General features: G+C 37.4%; 1 protein-coding gene across 1 annotated transcript in view; it reads right to left on the bottom strand.

The window, feature by feature from the left end:
- Window positions 1–1,384: 1,384 nt before the first annotated feature.
- Window positions 1,385–26,441, bottom strand: part of slc49a4 (solute carrier family 49 member 4) — a 49,509-nt gene continuing 24,452 nt past the window's right edge. Inside the window, exons 6-9 of the mRNA XM_067410002.1 lie at window positions 21,091–21,158; window positions 16,479–16,606; window positions 14,049–14,231; window positions 1,385–3,203 (exon numbers count right to left, since the gene is read on the bottom strand). Coding sequence (XP_067266103.1) covers window positions 3,088–3,203; window positions 14,049–14,231; window positions 16,479–16,606; window positions 21,091–21,158 — 495 coding nt within the window. The 3' untranslated portion in view covers window positions 1,385–3,087. The remainder of the gene's footprint in view (window positions 3,204–14,048; window positions 14,232–16,478; window positions 16,607–21,090; window positions 21,159–26,441) is intronic.

Genomic DNA, 26,441 nt, shown 5'->3' with positions numbered 1-26,441 from the left:
GCTGCTGTTGTCAACACTGAAAAGTAACACTTGAATCGGAGGCTTTTTTATGTGCTGAAAAGTTGCCGCGACAAGCTTAAATGCTCCTTTTTGGTATTCACCTATGGTGGGATGAAGAAAGGGATCAATGTTATTTCAATGCCTTGACAGCAGTGCTGAACATAAAAAGAAACAAACTTCAATATTTCATTCTTTGAAAGGGGAAAAAGTGAAAAAGTGATACTTTTTTTTAAAGGGGGGGGGGGGGGGGGTTGTACCTTGAAATACATTATTATTCACTGTTTCCATGTCCCTAAGGTTCCTTAATCCACTTGAAAACTAGTAGACAGACTTTTAATGTGAAAGTATAAACACAGATGGACTAATGCAAATCAATTTCATTTAACATGCACATAATTGCAAATTGTTAGTTTCACACAAACCTAATGATAGAATTAATATAATATAATATAATATAATATAATATAATATAATATAATATAATATAATATAATATAATATAATTATTAACATGTCATCATGTCATCATATTATATAATATATCATTAGTATAATTATATTATATTATAATATAATATAATAATATGATACAATTATACTAATGATATATAATATAATATAATATTATATAATATAATATTATATTATATTATATTATATTATATTATATTATATTATATTATATTATATTATATTAATTATATTATATTATATTATATTATATTATATTATATTCACAACAATGTGAATGGAAATTTGACCAACAATAAAGTTAAAACATATTTAATATCTATACATACAATAGTATTTATTTTATATTATTATTATTACTATGTTTTTGGAATATATATCCAAAGATTAATTATCATTAAAATTATCATTGTCAACGTTTTTAAAGCCTTAATGTAACCCCTATAGACAACATTTTTTCAGAGGAGAACAATAATCTATAGGCTTGCATGTAAACCGCAGGTTTTTTGGCTGGTGTACCACACAATATGTTAACAACTGAGTAAACGCATACTGGCTGTGTACGCCCACTCTCAATCCTGATGTCATCTATGATCTCATGCTTTGAAGGGTGTGGGGCATCGCAGAGCGTGTGCAAAACCAAAAAATATGAGCTCATACATATAGACGCCCATGATGACATGTTTAGTGGAAACAAATAGTTGTTTCCTCAAAGGTCAGACACATGTTCTCTAATGGCTGGTTAACTATGCCAACATTTCAATCATTGTAGCATTTTACAACGGCTCATCCAATCACAATTTAGAGTCAGAATTATTTGTGTTATAACTGTTATTTTCACGGTTTCTCGTTACATACTTCAATCCGGGTCAACAACTTGATGACAGAGAGGAGAAGAAGACACAATTCCTTTTTAAAAACAACTTTTTAATAAGGTGCTAAAAATCTTTGACATGTATTGCACATGGACAGGGGCACGTACTGTGCGCCCCTCCTGTGCCACTTATCATTAACATTACAGCGACAGAACAGAGCACAAGCACCGACTGCAGCATGGCACACACATCACAGTGGAGAGGAGGACAGAACAAAGGTCACTGTTAATTAAGGCAATGTTAACAGGTAAAAGTGAGAACCGTTCTGTACAGAAAAACACTAAAAGTGATTCGCATGCAGGCTTTTCCCAGAGGAGAACAGAACTGTGTGTGTCCAAAGTTCTCAGTTGCAAAGCTGTGGAAATGTGAGGGCTGAAAGAATTCAGCGTATCCATGAAATGCTTTTCATATCCACTGATATGATCAGTTCCACTGAAGTTCCACAGTCAATCAGTTCCACTGAAGTCAATCAAAATCCACCAAATTTCACCTTTCAAAGCAAAGTTACATGCAACTAATGCGACGAAGTAGTCCAGATTCAGATGAGCTCCATTTTTATGGTGATGCTGAAAAATGAAGGAAAGAACTGACCTGTGGGTTCACGGGTCATACGACAGGGAGAAGGAATATTGCACTCGTTGTTGCATGAGGTTATGCCACAAATCACGAAAGGCTACCAAACATGGCAATTATTGCTGGTGAATAGTGTTGTACTGTTCCAGCAGTCGGTAATGCCACGTTTAAACGCTCAGACATAAAAACCATTAACAATCCCTTATTGTCAGTATTAGTGAATTAATCCTTAAAATGAGTTAATAAATTACATTTAAATGCTCTTAAAACTTAATCACTTGCAAAAAACTCTGTAAAAGGGCTCAAAGGCTTGTGCAACAGACACCCACTGTGCGCATGCTACAGCTAGAGATGAACACAAATGGCTACCTTAACATGAATATAGATCCCTCATCCCATAAACTACGACCTCAGACTTCTTGAGGTAACATGACACAGAATTGGACCAATCGCTGCAAGGCGATTAGTTAAACCCCACAGTGGAGTGAATTATCCTTTGCATAATATGGGCTGATAAGGAAAACGAGAAGACTTGAGGACCACGGCATACGCCACTTATTGACGGACCTATCACAGGTCAATTAGAGCTTGGATCCCTCAGGCTATTTACAAGTGACACTACAGCTCGAAGAGATCCCTGGTCCACAGACGGCCGTAACTCCCGTCAGGCGGCTAATTGAGCTTGTCTATAATTATCCATTACACTCCCATTAGATGTGGTGAGAGCACTAGAGGAGTCATCACCATGGGGCACTGCCAAATCCATGAGCAGATCTGCTTGTGCCAGTATCACTACGCAATAAACGTCCCTTATATGTAAACACATCATTTCCATTGATCATTTAAAAAAAACAGACAAAAAAACTAAAAGTAAAATAAAACATAAAAGGGATGAATCCAGAAGGCAAAATGTCAAGTAGAAAGGTCAACATCTACAGTTCTCCTTAGTCGGGTCTCTCTTCCTACTGTTAGTTATGATGCTAACACAACGCACTGCCACCACTGCTGATCATATATTTTACAATTACAACATCTTTTCAAACAAACACAGATCCATAAAAGTGAGCAACATGCTGTGTGCCCTTTCTGTGCACTCTGCTGGAATATATTGCCCTTTAAAAGACAAGCCTTCAGTCTTCTTCTGCTGAAAAAAGCTCACTTGGTGTGCTCAGACAGAGACAAAGACATCCAAATAGAGGCGGTCGTATGATTCCCTGAAGAAGAGGAGGAGCAGGAGACTGAAGATGCAGGATCCTGTCAGACACCAGTTCAACCAGGACAGCTCTGAAAAACAAAACAGCAAGGTTGACTGAGGTTAGCAATGACAGTGTTTAGAGAGCCAGATACCACTTACTTCAATTCATAGTAGAACAGACATGCGTTTATCATATTTTTGGAAATAACTTCCATCAAAAGATCCATGTCAACAGTATCGACACTGAAATCAATCTGCAGCAGTCAGGTTCAAGCTCTCTAAGTTGTTTACATTCATTATTGTTGTAATGTTTTGTGCTTTGAGACATGAGGTAGTTTAACACCGTCTCGTGTGACGCTTTGCAGAGAGCAGCTGTGTGTGCGCTTCATGTGTTTTGGAGGAGGCGTGGCTTTGGATGGTGATTTGCAGGGAGGGTGTGATCATATGCTTTCAATACTAGCAGGCTAATGTTAGCATTTCCCAGATCACCTACTGCACCTTTAAAGGGTTAGTTCACCCAAAAATGAATATTCTGTCATTAATGACTCACCCTCATGCCGTTCCACACCCGTAAGACCTTTGTTCATCTTCGGATCACAAATTATAATATTTTTGATGAAATCCGATGGCTCAGTGAGGCCTGCATAGACAGCAATGGTACTTCCTTTCTCAAGATCCATAAAGGTACTAAAAAGATATTTAAATCAGTTCATGTGACTACAGTGGTTATACCTTAATATTATAAAGCGACTAGAATATTTTTTGTGCACCAAAAAAACCCAAAACAAATTAACAACTTCTTAACAGTATCTAGTGATGGCTAATTTCAAAACACTTCGGAGTTTTACGAATCGAATCAGTGGTCCGGAGTGCCAAAGTCACGTGATTTCAGCAGTTTGGCGGTTTGATACATGATCCGAATGACTGATTCGACACAAAAGATTCATAACGCTCTGAAGCAGCGTTTTGAAATCGGCCATCACTAGATATTGTTAAAAAGTTGTTTAGTTTTTTTTGCCGCACAAAACGTATTCTCGTCACTTAATAACATTAGGGTTGAACCAATGTAGTCACATGAACTGTTTTAAATGTCTTTAGTAGCTTTCTGGGTATTGAAAGTGTAAATTATCTTGCTGGCAATAGAGGCCACACTGAGCCATCCGATTTCATCAAAAATATCTTAAAAAAGATGAACGAAGGTCTTAGAGAAGGGTGTAGAACGACACGAGGGTGAGTAATAAATGACAGAATTTTCATTTTTGGGTGAACTAACCCTTTAAGTATAAGTTAAATTAATGCAATGGTGTTTATTCCCCCAGCCAATTAGCTATATAGGTACTATTTTCAAAATCCCTGATGGATAAAATATAGTTTTTGGCTTAAAAAAATAGTTATATATATATATATATATATATATATATATATATATATATATAATAGAAATGATGCCCCATTTCACTACATTACAGAGCTGCAAGTGGTTACAAACAGCAATTCACATTGACTAAATGCAGTTGGCACTTACAAATTTTGGATATAAAAACAGATATCACAACCCTTCATTTCCTTCTGACCAAACCATATACACGGTCATGCTCCAATAACCAAAGGCAAATAGACTAGAAAAACACAATAAACTAATAATTGTTTGATATCCATCAGACTATGTGAGACACAGTTTCCCACAGCCGCTGTTTCCTTTCATTGGGCAGTTAAAGTTACGAGAGGTTTTACATTAAGGTTAAAGTTTAAACCAGCAGCAGAATCATTTCACATGCACTGCACATGAATACTAAGATACTTTTCGAAGGACAACACTGAATGTGTTTGCACAGCTCTCGCATGCTGTTTTCAGAGTTGACATATACAGCAGAGATTCAATAGATGAAAGCCTCACACCAGCTGCTGTGGCTCTGATAGAGCGCCGGGTTGAATATAACATAAACCAGGTCAAACACACAGACCCTCGAGGACAAAGGAAAGAGCGCAACTTAATTTAATAGAGAAGTGGATTTCAATTTCAAGGCATCCCGTATCCAGATAACAGGTTGATCAATTGCCCCTGAAGTGAGAGCTGCAATCGATGGCAGAAGGTGAAATGCATGCTGGGTCAGCTGCTGAGCCCATTTGGGCTAAATGATATGATTTAGCCATGCAGCACAGTCAACACAACCAGGTACGGCGGAGGATAGAGCCATGTCGACTCGAAGAAATGGGAAGCGGGGATTCTTTCCAAAAGCCCCCTCATTAATCAGGCCTTACTAGCCCTTCAGCTGCACTTGGTATAGAAGCAGGTTAATGGAGTTGTGTTTATCTGGCTATTATGTCTGTGCTGCACGCCCGCCCCAGCCTCATCAATTTAAAAGGGAGAGGTAGCATCACCAGGCAGGACGTCTGCAACGAATGTTAATGAACAGAGCGGCTTGGCTCGGCTCAGGTAATCCAATCAGACGCCCCCCAAAAATCTGTGAGTCGTCAACAGTAACCCTTCCAGCGCTAATGAAAGGCAGATCTTTGGACGGAGCGCCCAACCTCTCCCTGAGGCAGCGCCGCTATGGTGAATACAAAGAAGTTGGGTTAAAGGATTCGATTTCTCCCTCCTTCTCTCGCGATAATGGGAGCACAGCAATTATATCCTGTCTGTCAGTTTACACAGCAGTCAAACTGTTATGTCATATTTCCTTCCTCTTAATACCTGACAGCAGAATGCAGAGATGTTGTTATTAAGGGTGCAATTTAGCCTGTCTCTTTTCTGCCATCGTCTCAGGGGCTGTAATGTGCTGAAAAGGCCACGGTGGAATGACAGCGTAAACAGGCCACTCACCGTGACACTCACAATCTCTTACACACGGAGCTCTGGGACAAAAGCGAGGACAAGGAGGGAGGGATGCGAGGAAACATCCTACAGCTGCTGTCTCATGTCGTGACCAGGAGACCCAATGTATTCTCACTCACCCACAGGGCTCCTCACCTCCTGTCAGGCAAGCTGGGGTGTCTGAGATGGTCCTCTTATTGGTGTAATTATTCTTAATCGCTCCCCATTCAGCTGGCAGACTGATGGCATATTTCAGCTCAGTTTAATGTCTCGCTCTTGCCCCAAGCAGCATCAAGAGAGGCTGACTGACTGACAGTTTGTAGGCTCTGTTTTCTCCTTATAAGATTAAACCAGGCCTATATTTTGCAATTCTGAGATTGATTTGTTTACCTGGTTTGGCCTGGCAACAAGCTGTGATTCTAAATATACAAATGTTAAAGCTGCTGTCTTTAACATTTTTTGGTTAAAAATGACCCAGAATCAATTATTGAGCAAGTACATAACCAATCTGTGTTCAAAATCATCTCCTTACCTTCTCCTCAGCCCGATTCACAACGGTAAGCTTGTAATAATGTTTTCTAATTTGAGGGTTTCGGGTAAGTTTCCTCAGGAAATACGAGTTTGTCTTTGCATCATTACATGATACATTCCATATGCATAAAGGAGTTCTGGCTAGTAGGCTATATCACGTGCAGATGCTGGATAGGTAAAATGAATGGTCCCACTTTATATTAAGTGGCCTTAACTACCATGTACTTACATCAAAAAATAAGTACAATGTACTTATTGTGTTCATATTGAATTGCAAAACACATTTGCTGCTATTGAGGTGGGATACGGGTAAGGTTAGGGAAAGCTTTGGTGGTATGGGTAGGTTTAAGGGTAGGGGTAAGGTGTAAAGGATGGGTCAACAGTGTAATTATAAATGTAATTACAGAAGTAATTACATGCAGGTGTTTTTAAAATAAACAATGTAAAAACATGTATGTACACAATAAGTGCATTGTATCAAATGATTAATTTAAATGTAAGTACATAGTAGTTTAGGCCACAATATAAAGTGGGTCCAAATTAATTTATTCCTGTCATAAGATGTTTATGGAATATATATTTAATTTAATTTAATTTAATTTAATTTAATTTAATTTAATTTAATTTAATTTAATTTAATTTAATTTAATTTAAATTTTATTTTATTTTATTTTATTTTATTTTATTTTATTTTATTTTATTTTATTTTATTTTATTTTATTTTATTTTATTTTATTTTATTTTATTTTATTTTAATTTTATATATATACATATATTTTATATATATATATATATATATATATATATATATATATATATATATATATACTGTTGAGTTGTTTAATCAGATCTTGAGAGATTTAATGCCTTTTATCTTCAGTTGATTTCATCTAAGGCTGTGGCTAGAAGTCATTTGTAGATAGAATCACTGAAGAGAAACACTGCTTGTTAACAGCAGTTGTTCATCACTAATGCGCAATCATAACTTAATTATCTCATTAACTTTAACTCTGGGGATTTTGCTGTGTATATAGTAGAGATTATAATTACAATTATTACTGTTTTTAAAGATTAACTTTAAGTGACAACAAAGTCTAAAGCTAAAATTAGGCAATTAGCATGCACAATTAAATAATATGCAAAAATATCCAATAAATATCCCTTCATAAACCATATGGTATACAATATGCATTATAACAAATATTTTATCCCTTACACATCTCAGCTTTAACTCAGGTTTAAGCATGGTGTGAAAAGCTCTATAGGATACTTGCTTTTACTGAAGGTTTACCTTCACAGGCAACTGAACGTGCCAAATCGAATGCTGTAAAAAGAGTTTAGAGCAGCCATACCCCATCAGGAAGTACACACTCTACAAAAGGTTACTGGACCCTTAATTTTATTATTGCTTTTTGACAGACGGGCCACCCTCAAACAGTAGGTGACATGGCCTTTTCTAAGCCACACAATCAAAAAAGGCTGAATGTTCAATCTTTACCAGCTATTCACAGCTTTCGGATTTAAGGGTGAATGAACCAACCTTGCCAATTTAAATAGCCAGCTGGGAAGGACAGCAACGGTAACTCAATGAAGCACATCCCTTTCACTTCATTTTAAAGTAAATACAAAGAAATTGTAAGACACTTGTGAATGTATCATCGGTCACAAGCAGGTGCGATTCTTAAAAGCACATCAATACAACCTTGGGGGCTGAAAAAAGGAGGATCTGGAATATAAAAGAACATCGAGGCAGGCTTAATATAAGAGGAAACAGGCAATTTTCAATACACACTGGTAACGAATCTACACCATAATTCAGATCTATATTAGCAATGAAATGGAAAGAACAGGGTAATTACAACAAGGCAAACAAGAGAACTCTGTCAAAGTCTTAATCAGGACTCAAGCTTCTTTTGAAGGCCGTGAGTCCCGTGACATGCCAAAGCAAAACTAGGACTGCAGATATACAAACCAAACGTAAACAAAGCAGCGCTTGCTTATCATCATGTTGATCACTTTCCACTTTTCAGGTGGGAGGAGGCTCAAGTAGTTATATTCACTTATTGGAATGCTCAGGTAAGATGATGTAAAATTAGAACAGCCTTTTGTCTGTGCTCACTCATGCTTTTATTCTCATGCACTGACTCATTCACTAAACTGAACAGCCAATCAGAGTGATTTCTCTCACCATCGGCTATGGCGCCGATTCAACATTCGCTTACGACAAGAGCCCAACACACCACAAAATCTAGCCAAACGGACGCTCACCTGCGGCCTATCAAAGTGATATGAGCACACCACAATTAAATATGAACTTTGGCCAAAGCCATAGCTTTGTGGACAGCATTGTGACATATAGCACAACAGCGTGTTGACCCAAATACTGGCTTGTGATCCTTTCCCTGATCCTACTCACCTCTCCTATCATTTCCTGTTTCTCATCAACTGTGCACTCAAATAAAGGCAAAAAATATTTGATATACTTGGTGTATAACTACCATTCAGAAATTTGGGGTCATTAAGTCTCTTGTGCTCACCAAGGCTGCATTTATTTGATCCAAAATAAAAATGTAAAAACAGCAATATTGCGAAATATTATTACAATGTAAAATAACTGTTTTATATTTTATTATATTTTAAAATGTAATTTATTCCTGAATTTTCAGTATCATTACTTCAGTGTCACATGATCCTTCAGAAATCATTCTAATATGGTGATTTGGTGCTCAAGAAACATTTCTTATTATCAATGTCAAAAACAGTTTTGCTGCTTAATATTTTTGTGGAAACTGTGATGCATTTTTTTCAGGTTGAGTAGGAAGTTCAAAAGGACACTATTTATTTGAAAGAGAAATATTTTGTAACATTATAAATTTTTTAAATGATTATGTGTCTTTTAATATTGTTTTAGATAAACCAAAGATAAAGCAAATTCCTAAGTCAACACCATTGCTGAGTATTTTCTCAAAACTGCAGTTTACCAAAGTCAAAAACTACCTTTTAACCAATCCCGTCAACGTCCAGGTGGAATTTATCATATCATTATTAAGACAAGACAGGTTATCCCAGTATATTTTTCTGCTGATATGAAAAATCTTGTACATTTAGCAATATAGCAGGTGAATTGTGTATATGATGTATATTACGATGTTAAGATGACTGTCTCTCTCCACTGACGTTCTAAGTTGTTCAAAGCATTTTTAAGGATAAGACAGTTGTCTGACTCTGAGATGGCAACTAGGAACATGGTTTGTGTAACATTAGCTACACACATTATTAGCCATTTGATAACGTAGTCAAGCAAAAGACCAATTATATTAATTACCGTTATGTGTCCAATGTTGTAAAGAGTGATACCATTGTGCAGCGTTTACCTGCAGATAAGTGAAGATGAAGATGAGTGAAGGCTGGGCTAATATGCATATTCATGGATCAGTGTATAATAAATGAAGAAAGGGTGTTTACATTCAAGCTATTTAAAGGCATGAAGTTTAATATGTAATTTTGGTGATCAAAGATGAGTTTTAAGGGATAAAATTACTGACTAGAGGGGGACTTCTGTGTAAAATGTCTAGAACTGACTATATTAATTGGTTAGGTCCACTAGATGGCAACACTCACAGTTGGGTCATTGCTTCAAATAACTATCCTATGAAGAAGATGAAAAATGCCAATGAAAACAGCAGAATAAAAGTAGGAAAAAACAAATGGCTGTGCAAGGTTGATATTCCTAGAGTCTTCATCTAATACACATGTACATCCTTTTAAACATCTGTCTAAACTATTAATTTCCCTAGGTGTCAAATTTTAAGTGGAACTACACCTTTAAAGGTGCCCTAGAACTGAAAATTGAATTTACCTCGGCATAGTTAAATAATTAGAGTTCTGTACATGGAAATGACATACAATGAGTCTCAAACACCATTGTTTCCTCCTCCTTATGTAAATCTGATTTGTGCAAAAGATCGAATCTCAAGCGAATCTCAACATAACACCAACTGTGATGCAACAGTCGGGATCAATAATATGTACGCCCCCAAATTTTGCATATGCCAGCCCATGTTCAAGGCATTAGACAAGGCAGTATTAGAGCTGGAGCTGTGGACAGCCGAATCATCAGACGTTTTGCAGGTAAGCAAGCAAGGACAATAGCGAAAAAATGGCATATGGAGCAATAATAACTGACATGATCCATGATATCATGATATTTTTAATGATATTTATAAACTGTCTTTCTAAATGTTTCGTTAACATGTTAGCATGTTGCTAATGTACTGTTAAATGTGATTAAAGTTACCATTGTTTCTTACTGTATTCATGAAGCCAGAGCCATGTCGTTATTTTCATTATTAAACACTTGCATTCTTTATAAATCTCTCCAACAGTGTAGCATTAGCCCGTTAGCCACGGAGCACTATCAAAACTCATTCAAAATCAAATGTAAACATCCAAATATATACTATACTTACATAATCGGGTATGCTGCATGACAGACACTTTGTAAAGATCCATTTTGAGGGTTATATTAGCTGTGTGAACTTTGTTTATGCAATGTATTATAGAGTTGCGAGCTTGGGGGCGAGGAGCACAAGCATTTAAAGGGGACGCATGCTGAATCAGCGCATTTATAATGATGCCCCAAAATAGGCTGTTAAAAAGCTGAATAAAAAAAATCTATGCGGTATTTTAAGCTGAAACTTCACAGACACATTCAGGGGACACTTTAGACTTATATTACATGTTGTGAAAAAGCATTCTAGGGCACCTTTAAGAGGAGGACTTTGTGCAGTTTAGCTAACAGAGAGCTTATTATGTCGAGAAAGGCTTTCTGCCAGTGGAAACAGCAAGAGGTTGCAGGACGGTTCTGATGAAACAAACAGAAATCCATCCATCATCTCTTCTGCACCTACACGCTGCTTGGCTTAAACAGAAACAAAGCGTTCAAAACTCAATAGCAATGCCAACGCAATAACCTTCTATATATAGAGACCTCATTGTTTCAACGTTATTTTCAGCCATGGCACGGTGTTGGCGGGCAACTGCGGCTCTGACAGCCACACAAAGGCAGAATGAATCTCATGGCTTCATTTGGGACCGATAACCCAATCAGATTTGAAAGGATGAGCCTGTTAAGCTCACTCATCTCAGTTTAATCTTCTCCAAGGGATCAGCAGGAAGACTGAGGAGTTTTCGAAGCTTTTCCTGACACATGGGAACTGTCCAGCAACCTGACTGCTCATAAAAAGACCTGTCAGCTGGTCACTCAAGGCCACTGACAGAATGGTGGGGAGAAGAGTATCGCATCAGGCATCTGGATTTGACAGTGGTCAGTGTGAACAGAGGTATAAGAAAATGTGAGTGGTGCTTGCCTGTGAAAAACTTGCCACCCCGAAGTGTTGTGGGTGGTTTCCTAGACATGGTTATGAAGCTTCAGAGACGCTCTATTTGGTTTCTAGGATGTTCTTAGTATTGGCTAGGTGGTTGCTTAACGGTCCAAGTAAAAAACAAACCAACAAACAACTATAACGTATTCTGGTCCCCATGTATGGCTCATGTTTTTTTGTTTCTTTAGGTTTTGGGGTGAAATGTGAACTGGACATTTTCTGGACAGGTTTTGGGATATTCACCCATACTTAGTGAATGTATTAGTGAAGGCCGAACACCATTAATAAATAATAATCATTGAAATCATTATGTTATCTATGTGTATATACAGTATGTCATATGTGTCATGTATGCATTATATAGGCACACAATATAACAAAATGCCTCTTAACTTTGTTTTTTTGAATGGAAAAACACATACAGCCTTTGTGTTAACTTGACAAATGGTGTCCTCCATTAGCAAGAGCTAGAATAAAACTATCACAGACTACCTGTCAATCCAAAGAAACCTGTCAGAAAGGAACTCATCAATATTCGGCTGGAAGCTTCTATTTACACTGCAAGATAGGGCAGACAAGTCAATCTCCCTGCACTTTTTTTTTCATTTGAACAGCCTTACACTGAAAGTTAATCACCATTCAGGAGAAGGACAATGGCACTGACCTTAGTATACAGGTGCTGGTCATATAATTAGAATATCATCAAATAGTTGATTTATTTCACTAATTGCATTCAAAAAGTGAAACTATATAAACTATAACTATATATAACTAGATATGATATTTATTCATTACACACAGACTGATATATTTCAAATGTTTATTTCTTTTAATTTTGATGATTATAACGAACAACTAAGGAAAATCCCAAATTCAGTGTCTCAGAAAATTAGAATATTGTGAAAAGGTTCAATATTGAAGACAACTGGTGCCACACTCTAATCAGCTAATTAACTCAAATCACCTGCAAAGGCCTTTAAATGGTCTCTCAGTCTAGTTCTGTAGGCTACACAATCATGGGGAAGACTGCTGACTTGACAGTTGTCCAAAAGACGACCATTGACACCTTGCACAAGGAGGGCAAGACACAAAAGGTCATTACAAAAGTGGCTGTTCACAGAGCTCTGTGTCCAAGCACATTAATAGAGAGGCAAAGGGAAGGAAAAGATGTGGTAGAAAAAAAGTGTACAAGCAGTAGGGATAACCGCACCCTGGAGATGATTGTGAAACAAAATCCATTCAAAAATGTGGGGGAGATTCACAAAGAGTGGACTGCAGCTGGAGTCAGAGCTTCAAGAACCACTACACACAGACGTATGCAAGACATTGGTTTCAGCTGTCGCATTCCTTGTGTCAAGCCACTCTTGAACAACAGACAGCATCAGAAGCGTCTTGCCTGGGCTAAAGACAAAAAGGACTGGACTGCTGCTGAGTGGTCCAAAGTTATGTTCTCTGATGAAAGTGAATTTTGCATTTCCTTTGGAAATCAGGGTCCCAGAGTCTGGAGGAAGAGAGGAGAGGCACACAATCCACGTTGCTTGAGGTCCAGTGTAAAGTTTCCACAGTCAGTGATGGTTTGGGGTGCCATGTCATCTGCTGGTGTTGGTCCACTGTGTTTTCTGAGGTCCAAGGTCAACGCAGCCGTTTACCAGGAAGTTTGAGAGCACTTCATGCTTCCTGCTGCTGACCACCTTTATGGAGATGCAGATTTCATTTTCCAACAGGACTTGGCACCTGCCGACAGTGCCAAAGCTACCAGTATCTGGTTTAAGGACCATGGTATCCCTGTTCTTAATTGGCCAGCAAATTCGCCTGAAAATCTATGGGGTATTGTGATACTTTTCCTGTTCATACTTTTCAGTTGGCCAAGATTTATAAAAATCCTTTCTTTGTATTGGTCTTAAGTAATATTTTAATTTTCTGAGATACTGAATTTGGGATTTTCCTTAGTTGTCAGTTATAATCATCAAAATGAAAAGAAATAAACATTTGAAATATATCAGTCTGTGTGTAATGAATGCATATAATATACAAGTTTTACTTTTTGAATGGAATTAGTGAAATAAATCAACTTTTTGATGATATTCTAATTATATGACCAGCACCTGTAAGTCCATGTGTTTCTGTTTATTTATTAGCCTGAGTGACAGCTCTGTTTTCTTTCCTGTAAACCTTGCCTTTAAAGAGTTAAAATATCAAGGTACCTGTAAAGTAAAAAGTGAGGAAAAACAGCAAAAGTCCAGTGAAGAGGTTGCTGAGGAAGGTGACCACTCCACAGGTGATGCCCTCAGGTACAGGGTAAACCGTCTCAATGAACAGCTCGAAGAAGATGGGCACACTACTGTTGATGAAGATTCCCACCAGGATGCAAGAGGTGTAGAGAGTGGCTAAAGGAGCAAAAAGAGAGAGAGCAGATTGATTCTCAAATACATTTCTACAATAATGCCTTTACATAGGAAGAGAAAGACTTTGCAAATGACTGAGTGGGAAAAAGCTTTCTAATTAAATTTTTTTTTCCTGTGCTGGCAAACCCCATTTCAACAGATAATACTCTAATCAACTACGAAAACACTGTTACACCTCATCTTTAAGTAATGATTATAATGTGCTAAGTTGGTACTACAGAAACCTTTCTTATTATCTTAGCACAGCTGAAGTGTAATGAAGTGTGGAAATTGCAATAAAATGTCTTTTATTCCAATATTAAGTACACTTTCATTTCCAAAACCCAGTTTTACTTCAAAAAATTGCCAAAAAGAAACACCTTGCTATAGAAACTCACCAGGCTATAGTCATTCTTAATGAGAGAAGCTACTCCACGTGTGGATGCAGGGCTGTCTTAAAAAAAAAAAAAAACGCAAAATGGTTCTAACCGGGGCAGAGAGAAAATGATGGCCCAAATAAACACAAAAACAGGAGAACAAACACACCAAAGCCTCAGCAGCCAGCGTACTTGAAAAGTACACAAGGTTTCATTATAAAATGGGATAAACAACTAAAAGATTGTTTGGTAAATAAGAAAAGAGTCTTATAGATGAATGACTCGATGCTTGAGGTGTTGGGTTACATAAAAAGTGAACAACTATGGAAACAAAACTTGAACTGTTGCAAAAAACATGGTATTTCTGCATTTGAAACATAATTAATGGATTTAATATACACTATTGTTCAAAAGTTTGGGGTCAGTTTATTGATTATTAAAAGACGTCTCTTTTGCTCACCAAGGCTGTATTTATTTGATTAAAAACACAGTAAAACAGTAACATATTTTATTCCTCTGATGCAAAGCTGGATTTTCAGCAGCCAGTACTAATATTCTAATATGCGGACCTGCTGCTCAAGAAATATTATAAGCAATGTTGAAAACGGTTTAATATCAATATGTTTGGTTGTATTTTTTCACATTTATTTGAAAGACATTTTTGTAACATTGTAAATCTATTACCTTTTATAAATATATAAATAATCTTACTGACCCAAAACTTTTAAACAGTAGTGCCATTTTTGACCAATTTAATGCAACCTTGATGAATAAAAGCATCAAATGCTTTCATAAATACAAGTTCATAACCCAACTTTTCAGTGTAGTGTAGTTCTAAACACAAATCATGAGAAATGTCTGAGACACATGGTAAACATGGTATAAGTGGAAGAACCGACAACGGCGCCACTGAATTTTGAAAAATATACACACTGTAGAGGTAGTAATATGCCCAATTATTCCTTACATAACAATGATAAATAATGTATATCATTATTAATATATTATTTGAATACCATTTAGAACATTCAGATACAAGACAAAATTGCAAGCCACTGAAATGAAGCAATAAAACATGAAAACACTTCACATGCATATTCTATGAAAAGTGCTTGCACTGTGTTCACATATACAATCACATGTGTTTATTCAACCATGCACTGTTGCTTCTATACAATGGCAATTCTTGTCAAATACAATTCAGAGACAACTTGCACCTGGCAGTGACTGGAAGAGAAGCAAAATTACCCGGCACTATACAAAAAATACCTACATCTGGCTCATGACGGACGTTAATATGACCCATTGGATGTAAGGAAGTACTGGTATCAATGTGGTAAACATGATATAAGTGGATAAAATGACAAGGGTACCAGTAAATTACTTGGACACAGTAGCCGAAGGTCCATTGTCAATTATTCCTTGCATAATGATTCTGATGAACTGATGTTGCCACAACATAGACTTGTGTTCATTAGTGAGCGATACGAATCACGAGAGGCATGGGAAGGCCAGCATGGAAATGGAATACAAAATTATGCCAGATGGAGAGATGGCCCATGAGTCTGCAAGCTTTGTATGTCAGGAATTCTGGGTGAGAGCAGATAAAAAATGTCAGGTGCCAACCATAAAATTGATGGAAATATTTGAGCTGGCTGATCTATGGGGCATATGTTTGTTTCAAGCCGGCTTCTCTAGATACCCACTCCCTTTTTCCCTTCACTGATCTGGACTTAATGAGTTCCTCTGGCTCCTTCTCACAGATAAAACTGCAGCTTGCTATGCTGCTGTTCGCCTACCAGACTCCCTGTGGGCTGACAGTTTTGTGGATGTGCACAAGGAAGAACATAATGTCCTTTTCACCACATTGTACCTTTAGTGGAGGGCAGGTGAGTGAGCCTGGTCAAGCAGGTGAGAGTGAACCAGGTGGCCGCCAAGGATGCGCCGGCAAACATCAGCACCAGAATCAGTTTCAGCATCCCTCGAATATAGTCAGCAAACCTGAGGGAAAAAACAGAAAACAAAAGAAAGCAGGAGGAGAGAGAAACTTGAATCTCGAGTCATAGCTCAAAGGTGACAGAACGAGAAAAACTACAGAGGAGGCAAATTATAGGCAGGCGCAGGTGAAACTTTTTCACAGATGTTATTTTCGGCACCTACGTCAGAGACTAGGCTCAAGCGAAAAATCTTGTCCCTCAAATACAAGCGTACTGGAGGAGATGACTAAAAACAAATCCTCACAGTCTTATATATTTGATCTGCACTAACTTCATAGCTTCTGACAAAGTTCTCAACGCCGTTTCCTCTCATCAGGCATCAGACACATTTTAGCACCTCTAACATGACGGCAATAACACTAGGGCATGTTATTCATCACCTTTCTTCACAACAGAGATGAAAGCCATCAAAATAAAAAACACTTTATGGAGGAGTTAGCTGTTATTTGTTGTGTCGGGGTTGCAAGACTTTTTTAATAATGGCTTATGGGCTTTTAATGCCTTTCAAAGTAATTATTCACCTCAAAATGAAAGTTCTGTCATCATTTACTTGCCCTCATGTCATTCCAAACCTGTGAGTTTATATATTCGGTGGAAGACTAATGGAGAAGTTTATCAGGTTGTTCATGCAGCTCCATACGATGGAAGTTAATGGTGACCAAAGGAAGTCAGGCTCCAAAAACAACAAAAAAGTGTCCTTTATGACTTAAAGGTGCAATATGTAATATTTTCTGTCCGCTAGAGGCCTATTCAAAACAAAGGTGTAGCTTGATGTTGCCAAGTTTGAGTGCGGAATCTTGGGAGATGTGGTCTTCACATCACAGCCGTCGGAAAACAATTGGGATAGGACTCGTTAATAGTTGCATCCATGAACATGATTTCTTCCCGTTACTGTAGTATGAAGCAGAGCAGGACCAAGTGTTGTGGGAGCTGAACGAGGCACTGTTGCACACTGCAGTAAGCTAGATCGATATTAGAATATCATATTAAATATTGGATGGCTTGTGTTGATAAATGGCATGCAATTAATTTTAAAACGTATTGTATGATGGAGAAAATGCTGTATTACTGTTACTAAAAATAAAGCTGCATCTGATTATGCTATGTTAACTATTCACAAAATAATGTTTTTTTTCTGAGGCATGGTAAAGCATGACACTCGCAATAAATCAAGAAAATTAGATTTAAACAATAAGACTAAACGTGTTGAGCTATATATCAATAATTCGTTTTCTGTCTATAAATATATCAAAACAGTTGTTCCCTTGTCTATTAAAACATGTAAATATTAAAGCGTCTTTGGCGTTTCCATGGTTCCTACAAAATAAAACCGGAAACCGAGGGTAACGTGGATATGACACAATTGACAGGTGACTCTTCAGGGATATTATAAGTACTCAAGTGAACAAAATATGTAACACTGGCCTAGTGGTTTTTGGATATTTTACTGCAAAATTCTTACATATTACATATTAAAAGGTACATTTCAAATCTTATAAAACAATTAAATAGGACAGAAATGTATGTAAATATTCACAATAATCTTCACAGCTCTCAAATCTCATTCACATTCGATATTCAAATATGGCCCACTGAAATGTGCTACTCTAGGTTTGGTGATATTATGCATACAAGATATTTTACTTTATGGTGTTGTGGGCAAGACATTTTCAACATTTCTCTTTTCATGTCCCATGAAAACAGGCAAATGGGTTGGAATACATGTCATATGTTAGAACAACATATAAACGACGAACAGAATTTTTAATTTTGGATGAGCTATCCCTTTAAATATTAAGCATTAACTTTAATCAGTTGTTAAATTCACTTTCTTGACCAAACAACATCGCCTTCTTCATTCAAACAGCAATGTCACCCCTACCTCCCGACTGCTGTCTGACAATTAAAGTCTGGTGGTTTGTCAGGCATCCCAGTGTTTGCCCAACTGCTCAGCATACCTCACACCACAAACCGTTAATTGACCCGCGGAGACAGCCTCTTATGATTCACCCGTCTAGGATAACTCCACCATAACGGCGAACGAGGACTTGAGGCTATTATATCCTCCTCCGGAATCGCATCAATTAGAATGTGCAGCCATCGCCCCTGCAGCTCAATTTTAATACATCCATTTTTCTAAAGCATGGACTTGACCCAAAGGGATGCGCTCTGCGGCGGAGAGCTGGTGGTGTATAATAACTCATGTTAACGCATTTGCTGCATGATTCGTGGCACAGGGAAGGCGCTGGACCCCGTAACTCACAGGGGCCCATTAACGAGAGATCACTCGCCAAACGACCACTAATAGGACCATGCTGCCGCGGAGACTTAGTGGGGCATCTGTTGCTTCTTTCTGCAACCTGTCCCAAATGAACAGCCAATATGAGAAAAAAGCTAACACGTAAAAGTGCCAAAACAACCAGCGGGGTGTGCATTCTTTAATCAGCTTTATCAATCCCCATTCGGCTCATGACTCATTTGAATAACGCGCACAACTTGTGCAGCTCACAGGTCTTCATTGATGTTTTAACCCACTTTGTCCCTCCCCATCTTAATGGCAATGCTTGTACCTACCCCCAAACCAATGTGGCAATTAATTAAATGCAGAGTTTGCATAATTAAAAGGTTTTCAAAATGCAAAACCTGGCTGGATGTGCTGATTGGAGCCCTCCTGCAAACATTTAGTCATCAGGGACAGACAAATCTCTTGCTTTTTGCAGACAACAGTTTGTTCTTTCTCTCTTCTCTAAGCCAGTGTCTTAATCAGTCTGTGCGACATGACCATTTCATTAGCATTTTCACCCACTGTTCATAACAAAAGCTGATTTTAATAAATTAGCAGGAATAGAATAAATTAGCTTTGGGATCAGGGAGGATCCAAAACACCGTGAAAAAAAAAAAAAAAAAAAAGTCTCCTAACAGAAACAGAATAAATGTCGTTCCAGCAGGAGTGTAGGAATGATCTGAAAAGCATGACACAAGTTTGACACTGGTTTATATGCCAGTTGCCAGGGATACTGTCATATGAGACCATTTAAAAGCTAAATAAAACCTTAGAAAGTTTCTGGAAATGTCAGCATTCTAGCATTTTTGTCATGAAACTTTAATAATTAGGCCTAAAACATTGTTGTGACAAATATAAATATATAAAAATGCATATTTTTGTGTAAAAAATACAACAACTTTTCTTCTGTTGTTCATATCTTCTTTCCGCAGTAAGTTATTTTTTCTGTCAGTTGCTCAGTGCACAAACTGTGCCAGGCGTGGGTTATATTAATGAATATGAATTATTTTATGTGACGTTTGCCCTTATTGATTCTCTGAAAAGTGGAAGTTGGTAGCCATTGTGCGATTACCACCTGCCGTTCAGCCCACTCCTAATCCAAACAATCAATCCAGTGCGGGTCTTAAAAGTTATCATTTTACTAGCTGTCAACATTTTTTCCCCTTTCACACCACTGTTAAGCAAAATAAATCATGAAAAAATCCTGAAAAAGTATGGAAGTCTAATTGTGTTATTTCTAACAGTAGGAGGACAGTTTAGGCATGTATAAATCTACAAATCAGATCCTTGCTGGTGAATTTTAATGCCGTCCGAGCATGTTGAATTGGAGGTGGAGCCTGTCAGTGAGAGAGATCACTCTGATTGGCTGTTCAGCTTAGCGAAGCAGTGCATGAGCATTTTTTTGACAAAAGCAAAATGACAATGTCAAGAGGGCGCACAGAAAAAGCTCTTCTCATTTTCCATTTGCATCTCATATGTGATGATTTTCATTGAATTCGTCTGTGGAGACCAAGACTTGTTTGAAAATGGTAAGAGCAAGTGCAGCTTTGTTTACAATTTATATATCCACAGTCCTAGCTTTCGGTTTCCCTTTCTGAATTATGATTACAGACTATGGAGAGTTCCAAAACAGCTGGATAGAGTGCAAAACAGACCAGTGGTCTTGAGACACATTTTTAAAAGTGGAACTATTTTTACCTTGATGCGTAACTAAAGGTGTTGCGAGACACCTTTGAACCCATTGAGATGGCCCAAAGATGTGAGTGTAGATCAATATACTGCATGAAAATATACTTGGAGTTTAACAATAATTGTTTTGAAATGTTTTGTTGAAGGCAGTGGATGTTACAAAAGCGATGCTTTGATGGCTGTAACCACGGTGCTTTAAAGGAGATGGATTTAGAGAGTTTTAGCATGATGACAGTCCCAACAGATACAACATGCTGTCAGCATGCTAAATTGCTCTCTAAGAAGTTAAAGAAATTTCTAAATTCAAAACCTTAAAAGCTATACCGCTTAAAAAAAACAACAAAAAAACACTTCAACCTCACTAAACTGAGTCAGTAAAACTCAGTCCTGGATTCTTGCAGATATGGGTTTGCTACTTCTGTTTTCCATGTCACGGGACAATATATTACATACAGTAAATGCTATCAAGTTTAAGTACATGACAACAACACTATAATATCTCAGGCATTACTCACCTTGCCATGGCCACACCAAACACACAGCCTCCAACTAGGGACCAGAACCCGATCCAGCCAGCGTCCACCTGTAAGAACAGAGAAATGTGTGATCAGAGGGGATTATTCGCTGCTTGTGATGCTGGACATCACTCTTGATGGAGCAGCCTGATGGGTAGTGAGCTAGGAGCGCCTGCAGTCTGAGCAACTGTGTCTATCAAAGAGAAGAAGAATCTGGCAGACTTCATGCTGTCCACGAACATGTCTTTGATGAGCAATCTGGTTCAACAGCAGACTTCATCAAACAGATGGTCTGTATCAGGCATGACTGAGGTCAACCACTGTATTGATAAGAGCAGGAATACAAAACAAGTTCCTCCATGAGGACTAAAAATGTTACGTACTGTTTGTCAAAGCAAAAACAGATATGCTATCAAATGTTTGGGGTCGGTAAAGTCTCTTATGCTCACCAAGGCTGCATTTATTTGATAAAAAACAAACAACAAAAATGATTATTTTAATTATATTGCACAGTATTACTATTTTAATTTGTGATAGCAAAGCTGATTTTCAGTCATCAATATCACATAATTCTTCGAAAATCAGTCATTCTAATATGCTAATTTTGTGTTCAAGAAACATTTCTTATTTATTATCAATGTTGAAAACCGTTGTTCTGCTTCATATTTTTGTGGCAACGGTGATTCATTTTTCCTCCGTGATTTTTTGATGAATAGAAAGTTAAAAAGAATAGCATACTTGAAATATAAATGTTTTCAACATTATAAAAGTCTTTACTGTTCCTTTCAATCAACTGAATGCATCGTTACTGAATAAAGTATTAATTTCTTCCAAAACACAAAACTTTTTTGTTAGGTCTCTAACATTGTGTTTTGTGCCATTGCTTTGGAAAAGTATCTGTCAAATGAACTAAAAAATGTTGATATAGCTTAGTGCCTTTATCAAATCAATAGGATTTAAGTAAATAAGTATATAAGTCTGTTGCACTTCATTTCAAAGTGAAATGTGTACTTTGTTCGATTATTATTATTTTATTTGTATTATTTCTTTGGGTTCCTAAAACACCAGTGTAAATGTATTGTAGATTGAGAAACTAAATTACAACTAAAGAGAAGTTTAAGTCCACTTTAAATTCCTTGTAGAAGTCAATCCAAAGACTTTTACTCTGTTCAGTTTGGACACTGAAAATGAGTTAGTGCACCATTTCAATGCTTTTAATTTTTAAAATGGAAGGTGTTATTAGTCTCACAAACTCCTGTGGGGAAAACTGCAATATTATTAAAATTTTTATTAATAAAAGTTCTATCAAACAACAACTTTTAGACTACACTTGACCCATTTGTTTGTATATTGTAAGTCTTCTCCAATAAAAAGAGTTCTAAAATACAAAAAAAAAAAAGAAAAAAGAAATATACAAATACACAAATATTTTTAGTCTCTGAAGCTAACTGATCTAAAATATACTGTACAAGCAGAAAAAAATATTCTGGTCAAAAAATGTTACAGCATCAGTCTTTGATTTGGCTGATTTGATAGCTATTGATGCTAACAGAATGATCAGAAATGCTGGCTCTGTCTGGGCATCAGCCTTGATCCCCTGGGGGCGATGATGGAGAGGAGAATGCTGGCTAAGCTCTCTTCTGTCTACCCAATGCAAAGGACTGTCAGTGCACAGGAAAGCACCTTCAGCAAAACACTGATCCAACAACAGAACATTTCCTTACTTAGTTCCAACCTGCGGCTATGAGGACATACAACTGTACTCTGAGCTGAATCTCATTATGTCTTTGGATGGGTTGTAATGTCACTATTCAGAGAATGTTGGGCTCATGAATATTACTTCGCTCATTGCAAGCTAATCTTCCTAGGCCAGAGTGTCAAAGTACCAAATTAACATTCATGATTCATGCTAATTCATATAAAAATTCCATGTTATGTTGGGATGTAGTAGACATGAACTAAAATATCAACAATTTAACATCTGGACATATTCAAAGATCATTCAAATTCATTCCACCCCTTTAAATTTGTCATTAACACACTGACTGGATATTTCTCTAAATAAATGTAAGGTCAGCCTTGTGAAACGTGATTTGTGTGACACTCAATTTGAGCGCAAATGAACGTGACTTTTATTTGACAGCTTCATTTTACTAGAATACGCAAAATTGAAAGTCATGTTTATTTTAGCATGTGTGGAGATTATGCACTGTGCATTTTCAATTTATCCACCTTCTTACTGTCATTTTTCCTCTCTGAACAAGCCCTCTATCTCACTAATCTGCAGTAAGACACTGCTGCTCCAGGGATTTATAAGGTCTGAGGATACATGTGCTGATGAAATGTCCTACTGCAGGGGTAAAAGACATCTTTATCTCTTTGAAATAAACATCAAGTGATAAAACTACAGTGAACCATACCATATATCAGAATGTCATAGATCATGCTATTTTAATGAGAGGCTGCAGAGGTAGACTACATAATTTAATATCAGCCAATGGGGATGTGCGCTAAAAGTTTGGGGGGAGTGGAGTGACAGAGAGGACGCTGCTTCTGGCGCCCCTGGATGTATTAATTTCTATTTCCCATTCTGTGATTTATGTCTACTGCTGTAACGTTGCTTTTTCATACTATTTATTTTGGCAAAAAGTGTAAATCGTGTGTCCAAAGCATTATTTTAAATTCAAATTTTTCTGTCATACAGTATAGTGCATTGGGATGGTTAGGACTCGGGACAAGGTGGAGAATGACACCGCAGATATCCCAATTACACTGATGTTACATGCAGTTCAAAAGAAAACTTGGGAGTGGCAATTCAGCACCCAGTTTATACTGACACAATATAATGTATGATGTGTTTTTGTTATATGTTCTGTTGTGATATACTTCTAAGAAAGCAAACACTTTCTCCATGTATTCTAGACCTCCATGCTTGATGCTCTTAGCTCACTAACATGTCTATACTGGAAGCCTTAGGGGCAAAAAACACAGCATCACTCACTGAAATGGGTTTTAAAATCAGAAAATCACATTGCACCCCTATAGTTTTAATCAGGTTGAAAGAGTTCCACACACACCATCACAAAAGCGAGCCTTTGTTCTGAGCAGTTTGAGGCAGCTCTAATAAAACACATTTTTAATGTTTCTCAAACCCAGCTAAGCACCTTGAGTTTGATGATGACTTTCCAAGGGCAAAAGGTGTCTGCCTAATCAGTGCACAGCCATTGTGCGCAGGCTTAATGGCCATTCATCATTAATGAAGCAATTAGACAAGACTGATTAATGTAGCGGTGGACCATACACTTAAACGATGCTATTATTGTTGTATTGCTCTACATGCTTACTGCCTCAGGGCTCTTCCATTCCACTCACAAATTACTGTGTGCGAACGTGGAAACTTATTTGTTGTGGGTGACTTCTGACACCAATCAAAATGCAAGAACTTAACTTCAGAATATAAACTTAAACACCATGACTGGATGCTTTTCATTGCTCTCTATCCAAGACAACAGAGAAATCATTCAATGTAAAGTGAACTGCTTACACTTTACAGTAAGTTCCCAATGATTAATTGATTAGGTATCATGAAAAACAACATTAGTACACTCTAAAAAATGCTGGGTTAAAAACAACCCAAGTTGGGTTGAAAATGGACAAACCCAGCGGTTGGGTTAAATGTTTGCCCAACCTGCTGGGTAGTTTTATTTAAACCAACTATTATTTAAAAATTGCTATATGGCTAGCTTGAAATTAACCCAAAATAGTTGGGAAATTAAAAACCAGATGCAATTAGAGACAACAATAATAGACAAAAGGTGAATGTTTATTAATAAGCTTTAATATTTTATTAATATAAATTTAATAGTTTAATAGTTTATTAATATAAAATGTATTAATAAGCAATTTAATAAATGTTAATTGTTTAATAATTATTCATTGAACATTAATAAATGTTCATTTCCAACATTTGGCTTAATTTTAAGTAAGCAATACAGTAATTTTTAAACAAAAGTTGAGTTAAATAAAACTACCCAGCAGGTTGGGCAAACATTTAACCCTACCGCTGGGTTAAAACAACCCAATTGCTGGGTTTGTCCATTTTCAACCCAACTTGGGTTGTTTTTAACCCAGCATTTTTAGAGTGTAAGAATGAATGTTTAGTTCATGTTAACTGTTGCATATACTATTCAATACATTAGGGTTGTCAAAAGTACTGACTTCGGTACCAAGTCAGTACTGAAATTTTAAAAATGTGACGATACCAGCATTTCCCCCTAGCATTTTGAGGTAGGTTTAAGCAGATTCCTCAAACACCTCTAATATAACCCTTTTCCACCGAGGCAGTTTGAGAGCTTTTGACAGTTTCATTTCGAGCCAGAGCCTAGTTTCAAATCAGTTATTTGTCTTTCGACACCCAAAGCACCAACTCTGAACCAGGAAAAGTGGTTCGTAGTAGCACCAAAACATTGCTGGTCTAGAAAGTAAGAACCACTTGCATCAGGGGCTGGGGCGGGGTTACCGTGACCAAAAAGAAACTTGTGACCAGCGCCGCTCCCACCACGCGCATCACGCACTGTGCGTAGGGCACCAAGTGCTGAGGGGGCACCAAAAATAGCCTAATGAATTTTTTTTTTTAAATGCCGGTATTATTTATTAGCCTATAGAAATATTAGGCACATTTTAGCCATGTATATGTAACAAAAAAGGGGGAACAAGAAAGATATTTAATAATTGCTCTAGTCTAGTCTAGAAAACTTTTTTTTTTTTTTTTTTCTCTGGGTCGGGGTGGGGGGCATCATAAAGGAATTATGCTTAGGGCACCAAAATGGCTAGCAGCGGCACAGCTTGTGACCGCTATTTTGGATATAGCAGTAGCAGCTAATCTATATACAAATTACGGCGAGCTGTGTTTGGATGCCGATGTAATTTTGCAAAGCCATGACCATTAATAGTAGCAAAAAGTCTGCCATTGTTGATGGAAGGCTTGTTCGAGATGCATCAGAACAGTGCGGACCGATCGGCAGGTGACATCGGAGTGCTGCGGGAACGTTTGTAGAGCATACGACTCCTTGTGCTTTTGGATCTTTCTTGCGGTCTTTTGGTGTCATGTGCCGATCGCTCTGCAAGAAGCCGATGCATCTCGAACAAGCTTGCCGTGTTTGTGTTTGGTGCCGCTGAGCTAGCTTTGCTGTGAAATATGAGACGTATATGTGATGTAAGACCTGGCTCTGTGGTGGCTCTCTAGCCCGTGGAAAGGCAAACCGGTTCTTAGAAGGCTCGTCAGTTGAACAAACTCCGAACTGGCACTAGCACTAGCTCTGAACTAGTGCCTGGTTCGTGCTGGTGGAAAA

This window comes from Chanodichthys erythropterus, chromosome 14, assembly GCF_024489055.1.
Source record: "Chanodichthys erythropterus isolate Z2021 chromosome 14, ASM2448905v1, whole genome shotgun sequence".
Taxonomy (NCBI): domain Eukaryota; kingdom Metazoa; phylum Chordata; class Actinopteri; order Cypriniformes; family Xenocyprididae; genus Chanodichthys; species Chanodichthys erythropterus.
The sequence above is the reverse complement of the archived record's forward strand: the minus strand, read 5'-3'. Positions and strand labels throughout refer to the sequence as shown.